The sequence below is a fragment of the Malaclemys terrapin genome, chromosome 8 (assembly GCF_027887155.1).
Source record: "Malaclemys terrapin pileata isolate rMalTer1 chromosome 8, rMalTer1.hap1, whole genome shotgun sequence".
NCBI classification, from domain to species: Eukaryota; Metazoa; Chordata; order Testudines; family Emydidae; genus Malaclemys; species Malaclemys terrapin.
This window is the reverse complement of record NC_071512.1, coordinates 76,744,891-76,762,627: the sequence shown is the minus strand read 5'-3', so window position 1 is coordinate 76,762,627 and position 17,737 is coordinate 76,744,891. Positions and strand designations below refer to the sequence as shown.

General features: G+C 46.3%; 1 protein-coding gene across 2 annotated transcripts in view; it reads left to right on the top strand.

Moving 5' to 3' along the window:
• CCDC18 (coiled-coil domain containing 18) overlaps positions 1–17,659 on the top strand; it is a 71,414-nt gene extending 53,755 nt beyond the window's left edge. Inside the window, exons 27-28 of one of the 2 annotated variants that reach the window (XM_054038671.1) lie at positions 4,427–4,627; positions 16,246–17,659. In XM_054038671.1, the coding sequence (XP_053894646.1) occupies positions 4,427–4,627; positions 16,246–16,773 (729 nt within the window). In that variant the 3' untranslated portion in view covers positions 16,774–17,659. Of the gene's footprint in view, positions 1–4,426; positions 4,628–16,245 lie in introns of those variants that run through there. The other variant, XR_008446028.1, reaches the window with a different exon arrangement.
• Positions 17,660–17,737: the final 78 nt, after the last annotated feature.

The following is a 17,737-nucleotide window of genomic DNA, read 5'->3' as shown; positions in this document are numbered from 1 at the left end:
CCATGGCTTTGGCAGTGGTCACATGCAGGAGTTAGTGGCTACAGTCCTCAGGACTCCAACAGGACCTATCTTTCGAAGGAGCTTCACTCTTTTCAGAATACACTGATGTGAAATGGCATGGTCTGAAAGACTCCAGGGTGACCCTTAAATCCCTTGGATTATACACACCTGCTCCTTCAAGGAAGCCCTACAGACCTCAACAGCCATCTGGTATGACAGCCTTGGCTGTCTGTCACGATCTGCAGAGAGAGAGAAGCAGAGATTTTAGGCATAGGCCACCACCCCCTTCTACCTCAGTGTCAATGCCTGCCCCACCCAGTCATCCAGGGGGTTCTAAGCAGGCATTTTGATGGGATGCTCGAGGACACCATACCAGTTCCCGTGATGCCAGACCCTGTTTCGCCTTTATTTGCAAATTGCCTTTTCTCAATGCTTGGTCCCGTATCACCACGGACCATTGGGTGTTGAGCACTGTGGGACTGTGATGCACCCTCCAGTTTATTTCTACCCTTCCTTCCCACCTTCCCTCCCTGTTTCTTCAGGGACCCCTCTCACGAAGAGCTTCTGGTTTGGGAGGTTCATTCTCTTCTTCGGGTGGCTGAGGTGTGGAATTTAAGAGTGAAGGGGTTTTATTCCTGTTATTTCCTAATCCCAAAAGCCAAGGGCGGTCTCAAACCCATTTTAGACCTGCGGCGGCTCAACAATTATCTCAAGAAAATAAAGTTCTTCCTGGTCACCCTTGTATCCATTATCCCCTCCCTGAATCCCAGGGATTGGTACGCCGCTCTTAGGAGATACCTGTTTTCATATATTGATATACCAAGGACGCAATGTTCCTCAGATTCGTAGCGAACCACTCACACTACCAATTCACAGTTCTCCCATTCGGTCTGTCTGCGGCTCAGCAGGTGTTCACAAAATGCATGGTGGTAGTGTCAGCTTTCCTCAAGAAGTTAGGGGTGCAGGTTTTCCCTTATCTAAATTATTGACTAGTTAAGGGCCAGTCCAGGGCTCAGGTAATATCCAACGTTCAACTCATTCAGTCAACCTCGGTCCCTAGAAAAATCATGCAGCAGGTCCTCAAGGAATTCAGTTTGAAGCACGTGGAGGAGAGGAAAGTGATCAGGAACAGTCAACATGGATTCACCAAGGGCAAGTCATGCCTGACCAACCTGATTGCCTTCTATGATGAGATAACTAGCTCTGTGGATATGGGGAAGGTGGTGGACGTGATATACCTTGACTTTAGCAAAGCTTTTGCTATGGTTTCCCACAGTATTCTTGTCAGCAAGTTTAAAAAAAAAAGTATGGATTGGATGAATGGACTATAAGGTGGATAGAATGCTGGCTAGATCATCTGGTTCAACGGGTAGTGATCAATGGCTCGGTCTAGTTGGCAGCCAGTATCAAGCAGAGTGCTCCAGGGGTCGGTCCTGGGGCCAATTTTGTTCATTATCTTCATTAATGATCTGGATGATGGGATGGATTGCACCCTCAGCAAGTTCGCAGATGACACTAAGCTGGGGGGAGAGTGAGATAAGCTGGAGGGTAGGGATAGGGTCCAGAGTGACCTAGACAAATTGGAGGATTGGGCCAAAAGAAATCTGATGAGGTGCAACGAGGATAAGTGCAGAATCCTGCACTTCAGATGGAAGAATCCCATGCAATGCTACAGGCTGGGGACTGGCTGACTAAGCAGCAGTTCTGCAGAAAAGGATCTGGGGATTACAATGGACAAGGAGTTGGCTAGGAATCAACAGTGTGCTCTTGTTGCCAAAAAGGCTAACAGCATATTGGGTTGCATTAGGAGTATTGCCAGCAGATTGAGGGACGTGATTATTCCCCTCTATTCGGCACTGGTGAGGCCACATCTGGAGTATTGCGTCCACTTTTGGGCCCCCCACTACAGAAAGGATGTGGACAAATTGAAGAGAGTCCAGCTGAGGGCAATGAAAATGATTAGGGGGTAGGGGCACATGACTTATGAGGAGAGGCTGAGGGAACTGTGCTTATTTAGTCAGCAGAAAAGAAGAGTGAGGGGGGATTTGATGGTAGCCTTCAACAACCTGGAGGGGGTGGAACTAGTCTGTTCTCAGTGGTGGCAGATGACAGAACAAGGAGCAATGGTCCCAAATTGCAGTGGGGGAGGCCTAAATTGGCTATTAGGAAACACTATTTCACTAGGAGGGTGGTGAAGCACTGGAATGGGTTACCTAGGGAGGTGGTGGAATCTCCATCCTGAGAGGTTTTTAAGGCCCAGCTTGACAAAGCCCTGGCTGGGATGATTTAGTTGGGATTGGTCCTGCTTTGAATAGGGGGTTGGACTAGATGACTTCCTGGAGTCTCTCCCAACTCTAATCTTCTATGATTCTATGAACATTCAAGGCCGTATGGCTTCTAATAAATGCAGAAAAATCTACCTTCACTCCAGTGCAGAGGATAGAGTTCATTGGGGCAGTGTTTGATTCTACTCAAACCAGGATTTCCCTCCCAGAAACTTGGCTGTTCTCACAGACAACACTGCAGCCATGTTTTACCTCAACTGGTCAGGGGGAGCTCGCTCTTCCCTCTTCTGTCATGAAGCAATGCAGCTATGGGACTTTTGCATAGCCCACTCAATCAACCTCGAAGCCCCTTACCTTCTGGGAATGCAAAATGAGTTGGCAGATCACCTCAGTGGATCTTTTCCAGTCACTACATGTGGTCTTTGTGTCCAGATATGGCAAGAGACATTTTCCAGTAGTGGGGGACTAAGACAGGTCTATTTGCGAACAGGTACAACAGGAGTTGTCCCCAATTGTGCTCCTTATAGGAACACAGCCCAGGTTCTATCTAGGATGCCTTTCTACTATCATAGATGGAACATCTTTATTATGCGTTTTCCCCCCCCCCCCCGCTTTTCCGCTGCTGCACAGAGCTCTGCTAACGATTAAGCAAGACCAGGTTAATCAAATAGGCCCATCATAGGCGTGCCAACACTGGTTCTCCACTCTTCTAGATCTCTCAGTGGCAACTCCAATTGTGCTTCTGTTTCACCTGGACCTGATTTCCCAGGACCATGGTCAGCTGCTCCACCCGAACCTGAACTTTCTTCATATAATGGCTTGAAAGCTTCATGGCTAAATCCCAGAGAGCGGGATTGCTCAGAGCAAGTTTGTCAGGTCCTACTAGGTAGTAGAAAGCCCTCCAACAGAGCTACTTAACCTCTTGAAGTGGAAATGATTCTCTGTTTGGGCGTCCCAACATAGTGTCTTACCCACGTGTTCGTCCATACAAGACATACTTGAGTATCTACTACACCTGAAACAGCAAGGCTTAGCAATCTCCTTTATCAAGGTTCACCTTGCAGCAATATCCAGCACTTCAGCCAGAAGGGTCTCAGAACTCTATGCCCTCACATCGGAGCTTCTGTACACAGTCTTCTTTAAAAATAAGATGTATTTTTGTCTTCACCCCAGTTGCCCCCCAAAAGTGTTTTTGCAATTTCATAGCAATCTGGCAGTCTGTCTATCTGATTCTACCCGAAGCTTGACATTAGACAAGCCTTAGCATTCTACATAAAAAAGAACTACGCCATTCGGAAAGTCTACCCAACTGTTCATAGCTGTGGCTGACAGGATGAAACGCATCCCAATCTCTTCACAGAGAATTTTATCCTAGATTATTTAATGTATTTGCTCTTGTTACCATCAGGCAGATGTTTCGCCAATAGCTGTCCTGACTGCTCATTCCACAAGGTCGCAAGCATCCGCCGCAGCATTCATAGTTCAGATCTTTATTCAAGACATTTGTAAAGCAGTGACCTGGTTATTGCACACATTCTCCTCCCAATACACCATCACTCAGCATTCCAGAGATGATGCCAAATTTGGCCAAGCTGGGGGTGGGTGGGTGTGTGTGCGCGAACTCTGATTCCTCTGCCTATTCAACTGCTTGCGAGACACCTAGTGTGAAATGCATGTGCAGTCACTCGAAGGGGGGAAAAACAGTTACTAACCTTCCATAACTGCTGTTTTTCAAGATGTGTTGCACATGCACATTCCATGACCTGCCCTCTACATTGGAGTTTTTTAGAAAGAAGGAACTGAGGGGGCATGGGGTCAGCTGGGTGCTTTTATACTGGCACTAACAGCATGCAGCAGCAGAAGGCGCTCAAGCTGTCCTGACCAGTACCACTGAGGGGGAAAAAATTTCTGGCAACTGCTCGGGGCATGCACCTACCTAGAGTGGAATGAACATGTGCAACACATTTTGAAGAACAACAGCTGTCAAACACCCTTATGTGTTAATGGTGATGAGTTTTGAAATTGTTACTTGGACCCCTTCCTGTCTATACATATATTGTGTGAATGAGAAAGAATAGTATTAAAGTTGGCATAAAACAAAATCTGTATAATGTTTTCACTTTATTTCTTAAAACTTCTAGAAGCTTGCACATCAGACAAATCAGGAAAGGTGGCAGATGTCAACAGACAGCCAGAAATCTGGCTCTCATCATCTAAGTGGACAATTGCAGCAGCTGAAGCAGGAGTTAGAAGAGGCTCAGGACACTGTCAATAATCTTCAGCAACAACTTCAGGCTAGAAATGAAATGGTTCAAGCTGCAAATGAAGCACTGCTTGTGAAGGTGGGTTAACATAGCAATGTGTTGTACGTGAGACATTTTAAGGCGTCGGGGGGCAAAAACAAAGGCTTCCTTATGCCAACAAATTAATTACCCTCTTTTGCCTCATGTTTGTTTTTACAAGGAATGAGAAGTACCTAAAAGACTTATCGTATAGGCCTAGAGTTTTACTCTGCCATGTGGAAGAACTGGATTTGAGAGCAGCAAGTGGATTACACAATGCTGTATGAGTGGATTGTGTCAGAGCAGTTCAGTCCACAATGAATTAATATACATCTACATATCTTATAACTCAGCCATTTTGTTTTATGCAAAAATGTCTTTATAAAAGACCAATTTTGTGTTTTACAAATGTAAAAATTCTTAAGGAAATACAGTATTGTGAATATATACTGTAATAATAAGTCCATGTAACCCTGTGACAGGGTGCGACTCACCATTGCGGCGCCTCTTGTTGGCTGTCTTGGGAATTAGCTCTGTACCCTCTTCTGGTGGCATCTTGCCACCATCACTTCTGCTGCGGGGACCCAGATGACTCCTAGGTCCGCGGCATCTTCTTCATGACACAGCCCTCTGGCTGTGCCTCACCAGCTTCTGCCCTCTTCCGGGGGAACAGCAGTCCGTTGTGAAGCCACTTCCTGAGTGGGGACAAGTGGGGACCTGGGCCCCCCCACTACTCCAGGTCCCGGCTCAGGGACCCTGTAGATGACAGCCATGTGCTGCATCCCCTCCAACCTCTGTCTATTTCTCTGGGTCACTTCCCCACAGTCTTAGCACCTTATCTGCCATTGTGTCAGGCCTCAGCATGCCAGCAGTCAGCTGGGAACTCACTCTCGCTCCTCTGACCCCGCCCAGCACTGCTCTGTCCAAGATATTCGCTTCTTCCTCCTGCAAGGCAGCCAGTCCTCCCTCCTTGAGCTACAGGGAGCTACTGAAGCTGCTCTTTTCTGCAGTCCTCCTTATATAGGCCAGCCTGGCCCTGACTGGCTGCTCCTCGCAGCCCCTCTCTGATTGGCTGACTCCTGTGCAGCCTCCCAAGGGCTCTATTAACCCCTTATGGGCCAGTCTGGGCTAGATGCCCAATCACAAACCCCTATTTCTTTTAATTAGCTATAAAAAGATCATTCATCTATGCCATACAGGGTGTGTCTACACTACGAAATTAGGTCGATTTTTTTAGAAATCGATTTTATACAGTCAATTGTGTGTGTCCCCACTAAGCGCATTAAGTTGGTGGAGTGCATCCACAGTACAGAGGCTAACGTTGACTTTCGGAGCGTTGCATTGTGAGTAGCTATCCCACAGTTCCCGCAGTCTCCGCCGCCCATTGGAATTCTGGGTTGAGCTCCCAATGCCTGATGGGGCAAAAACATTGTCGCCGGTGGCTTTGGGTACATGTTGTCAGGCCCCCTTCCCTCCGTGAAAGCAACAGCGAACAATTGTTTCTCGCCTTTTTGTCTTGGGTTACCCGTGCAGACGACATACCACGGCAAGCATGGAGCCCGCTCAGCTCACTGTCACTGTATGTCTCCTGGGTGCTGCTGGCAGATGCGGTACTGCATTGCTACACAGCAGAAGCTCCTTGCCTTCACGGCAGCAGACAGTGCAGTACGACTGCTAGCCATTGTCGTTGTCGTCGTTTCCTGGGTGCCTGGGCAGACATGGGCGCTCCTGGCAGACCTCAGTGAAGTTGGTCAGGGGCACCTGGACATAAATGGGAGTGACTTTAGGTCATTCTCTTCAAGTTTCGTCTAATGGAGAGTCAGTCCTGCCTGGAATATCATACGAGCTGGAGGCTTCTGCTTCAGGCTGCTCTCTCAGCCAGCAGCACCGCACAGTCGCGCCTACCCCTTGCTCCCATGGCTCATAAAGCCTGTCAGTAGTAAGGAACAGTTCAACTATTGGCTGAGCAAGTGCGGAATGGTGGTAGAATGTGCCTTTGGACGTTTAAAAGCTCGCTGGCACTGTTCACTGACTAGGCTGTCTGTGATTAGAAGAGCAAGCAAGGTGCACTGCGCATCACAGAGGCTTTGAAAACCAGTTTCGTGACTGGCCAGGCTTCGGTGTGACAGTTCTGTGTGTGTTTCTCCTTGATGCAAACCTGCCCCCTTTTTTGGTTTTTAATTCCCTGTAAGCCATGTCATCACTCACCCCTCCCTCTGTGAGAGCAACGGCAGACAATCATTTTGCGCCTTTTTTCCGCGCAGATGCCATACCACGGCAAGTGTGCAGCCCGCTCAGCTCAGCCGCTGCTGTTGTGTCCTGGGTGCTGCTGGCAGCAGACGGTGCAGTAGGACTGCAAACTGTCGTTATCGAACAACCGCTTCCACTGCCACTCTGCTCTCCTGCAGACGCCATACCATGGCAAGCATGGAGCCCACTCAGATCACCGCAGCAGTTATGAGCACTGTAAACACCACTTGCATTATCCTGCAGTATATGCAGCACCAGAAACTTCAAAAGCAGGTGAGGCGGCAACGGCAGCGCGGTGACGAGAGTGATGAGGACATGGACACAGACTTCTCTCAAAGCACGGGCCCTGGCAATTTGTACATCATGGTGGTAATAGGGCAGGTTCATGCTGTGGAACGCCGATTCTGGGCCCAGGAAACAAGCACAGATTGGTGGGACCGCATAGTGTTGCAGGTCTGGGATGATTCCCAGTGGCTGAGAAACTTTCGCATGCGTAAGGGCACTTTCATGGAACTTTGACTTGCTTTCCCCTGCCCTGAAGCGCAAGAATACCAAGATGAGAGTAGCCCTCACCGTTCACAAATGGGTGGCGATAGCCCTCTGGAAGCTTCCAACGCCAGACAGCTACTGGTCAGTCGGGAATCAATTCGGAGTGGGCAAATCTACTGTGGGGGCTGCTGTGATCCAAGTAGCCAACGCGATCACTGACCTGCTGCTATCAAGGGTAGTGACTCTGGGAAATGTGCAGGTCATAGTGAATGGCTTTCCTGCAATGGGATTCCCTAACTGTGGTGGGGCGATAGATGGAATGCATATCCCTATCTTGGGACCGGAGCACCAAGGCAGCCAGCACGTAATCCGAAAGGGGTACTTTTCAATGGTGCTGCAAGCATTGGTGGATCACAAGGAACGTTTCACCAACATCAACATGGGATGGCTGGGAAAGGTACATGATGCTCGCATCTTTAGGAACTCTGGTCTGTGTGAACGGCTGCAGCAAGGGACTTACTTTCCAGACCAGAAAATAACCGTTGGGGATGTTGACATACCTATAGTTATCCTTGGGGACCCAGCCTACCCCTTAATGCCGTGGCTCATGAAGCCATACACAGGCAGCCTGGACAGTAGTCAGAAGCTGTTCAATGATTGGCTGAGCAAGTGCAGAATCGTGGTAGAATGTACATTTGAACGATTAAAAGCTAGCTGGCGCAGTTTACTGACTCTGATAGACCTCAGCGAAACCAATATTCCCATTGTTATTACCGCTTGCTGTGTCCCCCTTACTCTCACAGATATAGTGGAGCAGACATTTATGGCGGGGTGGGAGGTTGAGGCAAATCACCTGGTTGATGATTACGTGCAGCCAAACACCAGGGCAGTTAGAGCACAGCAGGGCGCGCTACGCATCAGAGAAGCTTTGAAAACCAGTTTCATGACTGGCCAGGCTACGGTGTGAAAGTTCTGTTTGTTTCTCCTTGATGAAAACCTGCCCCTTGGTTCACTCTACTTCCCTGTAAGCCAACTGCCCTCCCCTCCCCTCCCCCCCTTCTATCGCAGTTTGCAGAAGCAATAAAGTCATTGTTTCAAATTCATGCATTCTGTATTAATTCATCACATAAATGGGGGGATAACTGCCAAGGTAGCCCAGGAGGCATGGGGGAGGAGGGAAGGACAAGGCCACACTGCACTTCAAAACTTATTGAATGCCAGCATTCTGTTGCTTGGGCAGCCCTCTGGGTTGGAGTGGTTCTTGGGCATCTGGGTAAGGAGGCTATGGAACTTGGGGAGGAGGGCGGTTGGTTACACAGGGGCTGCAGTGGCGGTCTGTGCTCCTGCTGCCTTTCCTGCACCTCAGCCATACGTCGGAGCATATCGGTTTGATCCTCCAGTAGCCTCAGCATTGCTTTCTGCCGCCTCTCATCATGCTGACGCCACCTATCATCTTGATCCCGCCACCTCTCCTTTCGTGCGTCCCTCCTGTCCTTGTGTTCATTTTGTGCTTTCCTGCACTCTGACATTGTCTATCTCCACACATTCTGCTGGGTTCTTTCAGTGTGTGAGGACTGCATGAGCTCAGAACATTTCATCGCGAAGGCGTGTTTTTTTTGTTTTGGTTTTTTTGGGGGGGTTTTTGCCTTCTAATTTTCGCTAGCCTCTGGGACGGAGATGATAGAGGGAGCATTGAAACATTTGCAGCTCCGTGAGGGGAAAAAAAAGGGGAGTAGAGAGTAGTATTTAAAAAGACACATTTTAGAGAACAATGGGTAGACTCTTTCACGGTGAACCAAGCTATTAACATTACATAGCACGTGTGCTTTCTTTACAAGGTCGCATTTTGCCTCTTATATTGAGGGCCTGCCAGTTTGGTGTGAGAGATCACACGCAGGGCCGGCGGGCAACAGAATTCAGCTTGCAGGCAGACATGGTAAGCCACAGTCTTTTGGTTTCTTTAACCTTCATAACATGCCGGAATGGTTTCAGCGCCCTCATTTCCCATACCAAGCACCTGTTGGGTTGGCCATTTAAAAAGAGGGGCTGTGGTTTTTGGGTTAACGTGCAGCACAAACCCAATTAAACCCCCCACGCACAACCAGTTCTCTGGGATGATCGCTTCATCCCTCCCCCAACCGCGTGGCTAACAGCGGGGATGATTTCTGCTCAGCCAAAGGCAAACAGTCCAGGAGGAATGGCCACCTCTGAATGTCCTCTTAATAAAATTCCCCTATTTCAACTAGGTGACCATGAATGATATCATTCTCCTGAGGATAACACAGAGAGATAAAGAACGGATGTTGCTTGAATGCCAGCAAACACCAGGACCATACGCTGCCATGCTTTGTTTTGCAATGATTCCAGACTATGTGCTACTGGCCTGGCATAGTAAAGTGTCCTGCCATGGAGGATGGAATAAGGCTGCCCTCCCCAGAAACCTTTTGCAAAGGCTTTGGGAGTACATCCAGGAGAGCTTCATTGAGATGTCCCTGGAGGATTTCCGCTCCATCCCCATACACGTTAACAGACCTTTTCCAGTAGCTGTACTGGACGTGAATGCATCCCAAGTCTTCAGGGCAAATTAATCATTAAACACGCTTGCTTTTAAGCCATGTATTATATTTACAAAGGTACACTCACTAGAGGTCCCTTCTCCACCTTCAAGGTCCGGGAGCCCGCCTTGGGTGGGTTGGGAGGGTACTGGTTCTAGGGTGATAAACAGTTCCTGGCTGTTGGGGAAAACGGTTTCTCCGCTTGCTTGCTGCGTGCTATCTTCAACCTCCTCCTCCTCATCATCTTCCTCGTCCCCAAAATCCGCATCCCTGTTGCGTGAGAATCCATTGACGGAGTCCATGCAAAGGGGTGGGGTAGTTGTAGGGGTACACCTTAGAATGGCATGCAGCTCATCATAGAAGCGGCATGTCTGGGGCTCTGACCCAGAGCGGCCGTTTGCCTCTCTGGTTCTTTGGTAGGCTTGCCTGCGCTCCTTAAGTTCACGCAGCACCGCTGTGGGTCCCTGTTAAAGCCTCTGTCCTTCCTGCCCTTGGAGATTTTTTACAAATATTTGGGCATTTTGTCTTTTGGAACGGAGTTCTGATATCACAGGTTCCTCTCCCCATACAGCGATCAGATCCAGTACCTCCCATTCAGTCCATGCTGGAGCTCTTTTGCGATTCTGAGACTCCAGGGTCACCTCTGCTGATGAGATCTGCACGGTCACCTCTGAGTGCGCCACGCTGGCCAAACAGGAAATGATATTCAAAAGTTCGCGGGGCTTTTCCTGTCTACCTGGCCCGTACATCTAAGTTGAGAGTGCTGTCCAGAGCGGTCACAATGGAGCACTGTGGGATAGCTCCCGGAGGACAATACCATCTAATTGTGTCCACGCTACCCCAAATTCGACCCAGCAAGGTTGATTTCAGCGCTCATCCCCTTGTCGGGGAGGAGTACAGAAATCGATTTTAAGAGCCCTTTAAGTCGACAAAAATGGCTTCGTCGTGTGGACAGGTGCAGGGTTAAATCGATCTAATGCTGCTAAATTCGACCTAAACTTGTAGTGTAGACCAGGGCACAGATATAGGTGCAGGATGTAAATAGCTAGATGGCCCCACCCTTTTTAAAGGGAAAAGCTAAAATACAACAGGTATCAGTGTGTCAAAATTTCCAGTGTTACCACCTAGTGTATAACTAGCATGAGTAGCTCTGTATGGTGATGTCTAACACTTCTTTAACAGGTTTCTTTTTTCTAATGTGCTATGTTAGATAAAAGTTTCTTCAGTAGATGTTCTAATTTACAGGTAGACAGTCCTGCTCCTCTGGGACAATGCAGATCACAAAGCCCAGAATAAAATGCATAAGAATCAAGACAAACTATTCTCAATTGAAGGGATCCAGCTGTAGAATGAACTTTCAGAGGAGGTTAGACTAATCTGATTACCTTTAGGAAATCATAGAAATGTAGGACTGGAAGGGATCTTGAGAGATCACCAAGTACAGCCCCCTGTGCTGAGGCAGGACCTACTAAATCAAGACCATTCCTGATAGGTGTTGGTTCAACCTGTTCTTAAAAACCTTCTTTGGCAGGAATTCCACAACAGCCCTTGGAACTCTTTTCCAGAGCTTAACTACCCTTATAGTTAGAAAGTTTTTCCTAATATCTAATATAAATCTCCATTTCTGCAAATTAAGCCCATTTCTTTTTGTCCTACTTTCAGTAGATATGGAGAATAATTGATCACCATCCTCCTTATAATAGCCCTTAACATATTTGAAGACTGTTATCAGGTTCCATTCAGTCTTCTTTTCTCAAGACTAAACTTTTTTAACCTTTCTTCTTCGGTCAAGTTTTCTAAATCTTTTATCGTTTCTGTTGTTCTTCTCTGGACTGTTTCCCCATCTTTCCTGAAATGTGTTGCCCAATATGATACAATACTTCAGCTGAGGCCTTTCCAGTGCCGAGAAGAGTAGGACAATTACCTCCCATGTCTGAAAATACAACACTTCAGTTAATATACCCCAGAATGTTAGCCCTTTTTGCAAATGCATCACATTGACTCATATCAATCTGGTGATCCAGTATAACCCCCCCAGATCCTTTTCAGCAGTTCTACTGCCTAGCCAGTTATTCCCCATTTTGTAGTTGTGCATATCATTTTTTTCCCCTCATAAGCGTAGTACTTTTGCATTTTTCTTTATTGGATTTCATCTTGTTGGAGAATTGGTCTAAGGCTTGGTCTACACTAGCCGCCTGATTTGGCGGGTAGAGATCGATCTTCTGGATTGATTTATCGCGTCTCATCTGGACGCGATAAATCGATCCCAGAAGCGCTCCCCCGTCGACTGTGGAACTCCTGCTCGCCGAGAGGAGGAAGCACTGTCGACGGGGGAGCTTGCCTGCGCCACGTGGACCCGCAGTAAGTAAACTTAATTCAATCTAGGAAACGTCGGCTTCAGCTACGTTATTCTCGTAGCTGAAGTTGCGTTTCCTAGATCGATCCCCCGCCCCAGTGTGGACCAAGCCTGAAATCAATTTGTTTAAAGTTGTTTTGAATTCTAATCCTGTTATCAAAAGTGCTAACAAACCCTCCCAATTTGGTGTCATCCACAAATTTTATAAGCCTGCTCTCCACTCCGTTATCAGATCATTAATGAAAATATTGAATAGTACTGGACCCAGGACTGACTCCTGCAGGATCCTATTAGATAGGGACCCTTCCATCCCCCACCCAGCTTGTCAGCAAATCATGGATAACTACTCTTTGAGTATGGTCTTTCAACCAGTTGTGCACCCACCTAGTAATTTTGTCTAACATGTTTCCCTAGTTTGTAGATGAAAATTTCATATGGATTGTGTCAAAAGCATACTAAAATCAAAATATAGTATAAACCTCTACCCCGATATAACGCAGTCCTCGGGAGCCAAAAAATCTCACCGCCTTATAGGTGAGACCGCGTTATATTGGGTTCGAGCCGGTAAGCCATGCCAGACTGGACCGGCTTCCCCAGCGGTGATTTAAAGGGCCTGGTGCTCCAGCTGCAGCGGCTGGAGCCTCTGGCCCTTTAAATCACCACCTGAGCCTGGCTACTGGAGCCCCGGCGGGGATTTAAAGGGCCCAGTGCACCTGCTGCTGCGGGGAGCCCCGGGCCCTTTAAATCACCGCCGGAGCTCCGGCAGTGGGGCTCGGGCAGGGATTTAAAGGGCCTGGGGCTCCCCGCAGCAGCCAGAGCCTCTGGCCCTTTAAATCACCGCCCGGCAGCCGGGCTCGTGCGGTGATTTAAAGGGCCCCGGGCTCCACACGAATTTGGATATAATGCGGTAAACCAGCGGGGCTCGGGTGGCGCTTTAAAGGGCCCGGGGCTCCCCGCTGCTTTACCGCGTTATATCCGAATTTGTATTATATCGGGTCGCGTTCTATTGGGGTAGAGGGGTATTATCTGCTTGCCTCCTATCCACTAGGCTAGTAACCCTGTCAGAGAAGGAATTAGGGTGGTTTGGCATGATTTGGTCTTGACAAATCCATGCTTGGCTATTCCTTATAACCCCATTATCCTCTAGATACTCACAAACTGATTTGTTAATAATTTGTTCCGGTATCTTTCCATGTATCAAAGTTAAGCTGACCGATCTATAATTCCACAAGTCCTTTTTGTTCTTCTTTTTAAAGATAGGTGTTATGTTTGTCCTTCGCCAGTCCTCTGGAACCTCACCCATCCTCCATGATTTCTCAAAGATAATGCCAGTTACTTTTTGATGTAGCTTTTCCGCCATAAGCAGAATGACATTCACAACATCAATCATCTGCTTTTCCTCTTCGCAGGAAAGAAATAGAAAACCTACCCCAAGTAGAGTTCCCATTCCCCAGTAAGGGAGGAAAGCCAGAGACTCCATGAAGCCTACTGAGGACATAACTGTTGCTAAATCTAGTTTATGTAGAAGGCACTCAGATACTCTAGTGGTGGATGGCAGTGTAAAACCCTGAGAAAGAAGATGGTACTTTACTGCTAATGCCTATTACTAGTACACTGCCCACTCCACTTGTTACAACTTTGACATTTGAGGTACTGCTTCTCAAATTCTACTTCTATACTCATCTTAATTTTCCCAACTGTCTCAAACCTATGATTTTGATTTTCTTTATTATAATTTTTGCAGTGACGGCTGGCAAGAGACTCATCTTTTATACTGATTTTTTGCTGCCCATAATATCTTTTTAAAAATGCGAGTTTTTCAGACTTTTCTCTCCACAAGTATTCACATTGTGCTAGATAGATTATGGAGTTCCTCAGTCCCAGTAGTCATCTTTTTCTCTGAGAAATTTTATTGATGAACTATTGATGTCACTGAGGATTGTCAACTCTAATAAAATTTCTGTTTTTATGGCAAACATTACTTCTGTCTCCTCTTGTACACTCCAACTCTAGCTGAGGGCTTCCTTCGTGGAAGTGCTGAGTGTGGGTGGCAGTTAATTCCCCTCCCCCCAATTTGGGTATCATTTTTTCCCACTGTTTTATAGCATGTCCCAAATGGGTCATCTTGGTGTGAATGTCTTGTTCTGGAAATTTAAGATAGCAATCATTCTCCATTTTTTTTCTAATGTCCTTCATTTTGGAAATTGATTTTTTTCAAAGAGTGAGTTTTTGAAGCCAGAAAAATGATAGCGCACTTTTCTAATGAGAGACGCTTACAGTGAGATTGCCTTCCACATGATATTCCAGGCATTGATATGTTGGAAATATCGTAACTCTGCCATTTTGTATGCTTTTGATCATATTGCTGATATGGCACCAAATAAAAATTGACCCTGATGTTGGTACTAAGAGACTTTGCAGGAGAAACATCATTTTATTGTTTGTATAACAGTAATGCCTAAGAGTGCAAGTCATAACCAGGACCAGTTGTGCTATGCACTGTACAAACACAGACTAAAAAGACCCAGAAAAGTTTACAATCTGTTATTCTGAAACCTATCTACAAACAGATTGTAGGCTGGAGGAATACAAGGAAATGACAGTATTGGTCAGCATGAATAGCAGTGGTCTCAGCACATTAGTGGCCTAGCCATTCAGGTTTTTTATCGGCATCATGGCAATGGAGAGTTTTAAGGAGGGATTAGAAGAAAGATAATGAGGTAGCTTCGTCAACGTTTGCAGGGGAGCTCCTTACAAGCATGAGGGGCAGTATGGGAGAAAGCATGAAGGAGCTTGTTTGAAAATGTGACCAGTGGATGATGGTGGCTGGCATCATTTGCCAGTCAGAGGCAAAATTTGACATCTCTATAGTGAGTGAGAGATGATAGGTAGGGTGGGGATAGGCCCCAAAGGGCCTTGAAAGTGTTTGATGTAATAGAGAAGGGGATGCAAAGAGGAGGTGTTAATGATGGAATGAGAAAATTATCTTTGCGGCAGCATTCTGAATGGATATGAGCAGGGCAAGACTGCAGTTGTCAAGGCCAGAGAAAAGGATATTGCAGTAATTGAGACATGAGGCGAGAACCTGGATGACCGTTTTAGCCACGTAGATGCTATGCATAAAGAATAGGCAAGATTTAGACATAGGCCGGACATGAAGACCTAGAGAGAGTTCCAAGTCGAAGATGATCCCAGGTTATGGGATCGAGTGAGAGGCAGGATTATGATGTTTCCACAGTTATTAAGGAGATAGTGGGAAATGTATTTAGACATGGCACAGAATACAGAGGATAGTTCTAATGGACTTTAGTGGGGCAGCTCCCCCACTCCAGCTGAAAAGGGGAAAGTCAGCCCTGGGAGAAGGTTGTGGCTGAGAGCTGCTAAGCTGGGCTGATTAGGGAAGTGGCGGCAGCTGGGTCATGCCCTAATCAGGCCACAGCTGGCATGTATAAAAAGGCTGTGAGCCAGAGGCCCAGGAGGCTCTCTCTCTAGTCTTGGAGGGAGCAGGGCCTGGCTGCCTGCAGAAAGGGTCCTGAGAGTGAAGCAGGGCTGGGGAGAGCCAGGGGAGCTCCAGGCTGGCAATTCCCCAGGCTGCAGGGCCTGGTCCAAGGCCCACAGAGGTACTGGGAGGCAGGCAAAGGCAGCAGGTCCGAACCCCTTTGCCTATGATGAGTGGCTTTTACATTGCAGTCCGCCCCAGGGAGCGGGGGCTTAGTGATGACTGGCAGTAGCCCAGACTGAGGCAAGGTGGGGATTAGAGGGTTGGGGGTTCCCCAGAGAGGGGAGACGCAGAGGCAGAGTGTGGGGGGTTATTGCCAGGGGGCAGCACCCCAGATAAAAGGGCACTGGGGTCCGGGAGGGACATGGGGCCGGAAACAAGCAGGACACCATTCAGAGGGCGCCCAGGCTGGAAAAGAGCTAATTCCCTGAGACGACCAGCAGGAGACGCCGCAGGGGTGAGTCCTGCACGTTTACATGGACATAAGCATTTTTTAAAAATGCAAAATATTTGTTTTATTGCATTGTAGGAATCTGAAGTAACGAGATTACAAACGAGAATTGCTGGGCATGAAAGAACAGAAGGCATCAAGAAGCTACCAATCCCGCTTGTATTATCAGATCATATGCTCTTCGATGTTCAAGAACAAGATTCTTTCAGAAATTCTCATACGTCATACTTCAAACATAGAAAACTGCGTCGTTCTATAAGTGCTAGTGACCTAGGTGTTAAAGATGATGATTCTCTAGATCTATCAAAAACAATGTTAAAAGATTTCAAACAAATGCTTACATTAAAGCCCTCAATGATTCCCGAGAGTCCAAAGGATTTTCTTCATACTCCACCAAACAGTTTGAATGAATCTTCATTCGATCCCCTCACATACATTGTAGATGAAGATGCGACATCGGACAGTAATGACTTCCAGACACTTAGCGGAATGCTAAAATATATCAACAAAGAAATGAGGCAGTCTGAAAATGCTTCTGTACAAATATCATGTGGTACAAACTCAAAGGAGAATCAAGAATCTGGTTTGTGGTACAGTAATTCTTAATTTAATTGTGACTGTTTATATAGGGATGAGTCATTAACATTTGTATTTATTTATGGCAGCAAGTTCCCAAATGTATCCAGGATGTGGATCACATTTTAGTGAGACCATTTCATAGATCACCCAGGGGTATTTTTAAATTAAAGATACACTGTCAAGTAACGAAAGCTCAAAATTTAACACTTTGTTTAAACCATTCAGACAACATAATATGTCAAGTTCTGCTCTCAGTTATACCAGAATAATTCCACTAACTTTAATGGAACTACTCCCAGTTTATATTGGTGTAAATGACAGCAGATATTTCCCCCGTGTCAATAGAAATATTTCATAATTCATATATTTTATTAGCATTTCAATAAATAGAGTTTTTTTAAAAAAATTCCCCCTACAATACTGGGGACTTGAATACAACACTCTTTGAGGTGAAGTTTTTGTTTGCCTTTACTTTGGTGCCTTTAAAGTCTTGCACAACATAACTATTCCTAGTAGTGACTCCTAGCAGCTAACACTTCCTTATGGAAAGTGAAACAGATTTATAAACCAAATGAAACTGACTAGTTCACTTTCACTATTGAAGCTGAGTGAAGTGCAGAATACAAATGGCACAACTGGAGAAAAATCTGATTTTTAAAATTCTTACAATTTTGATAGAGTTACGGTAATGTTGCTAATGACATTATTCCTTTAAAATGTATAATCTTTATGGGTTTAATAGGATTATAAATGAGTATTTCTTCACAAATCATTCTGCTTAATTTGTTTCCTTATTTACAAGATTGCCATTTTTGTATTCTTATCAAAGTACTGTAAGTCAGTGTGGGGTCTGAGCAACTGTTGGATACCTGTAGACTATATATAAATATATTTATTTATTAAATATTGAGATATTTTAGTCTATGGGTCTTTTGTATTATATTATGTATCTAAATGCTGGCATTTATGGATTTCCAGAGAAGTTGTCTCT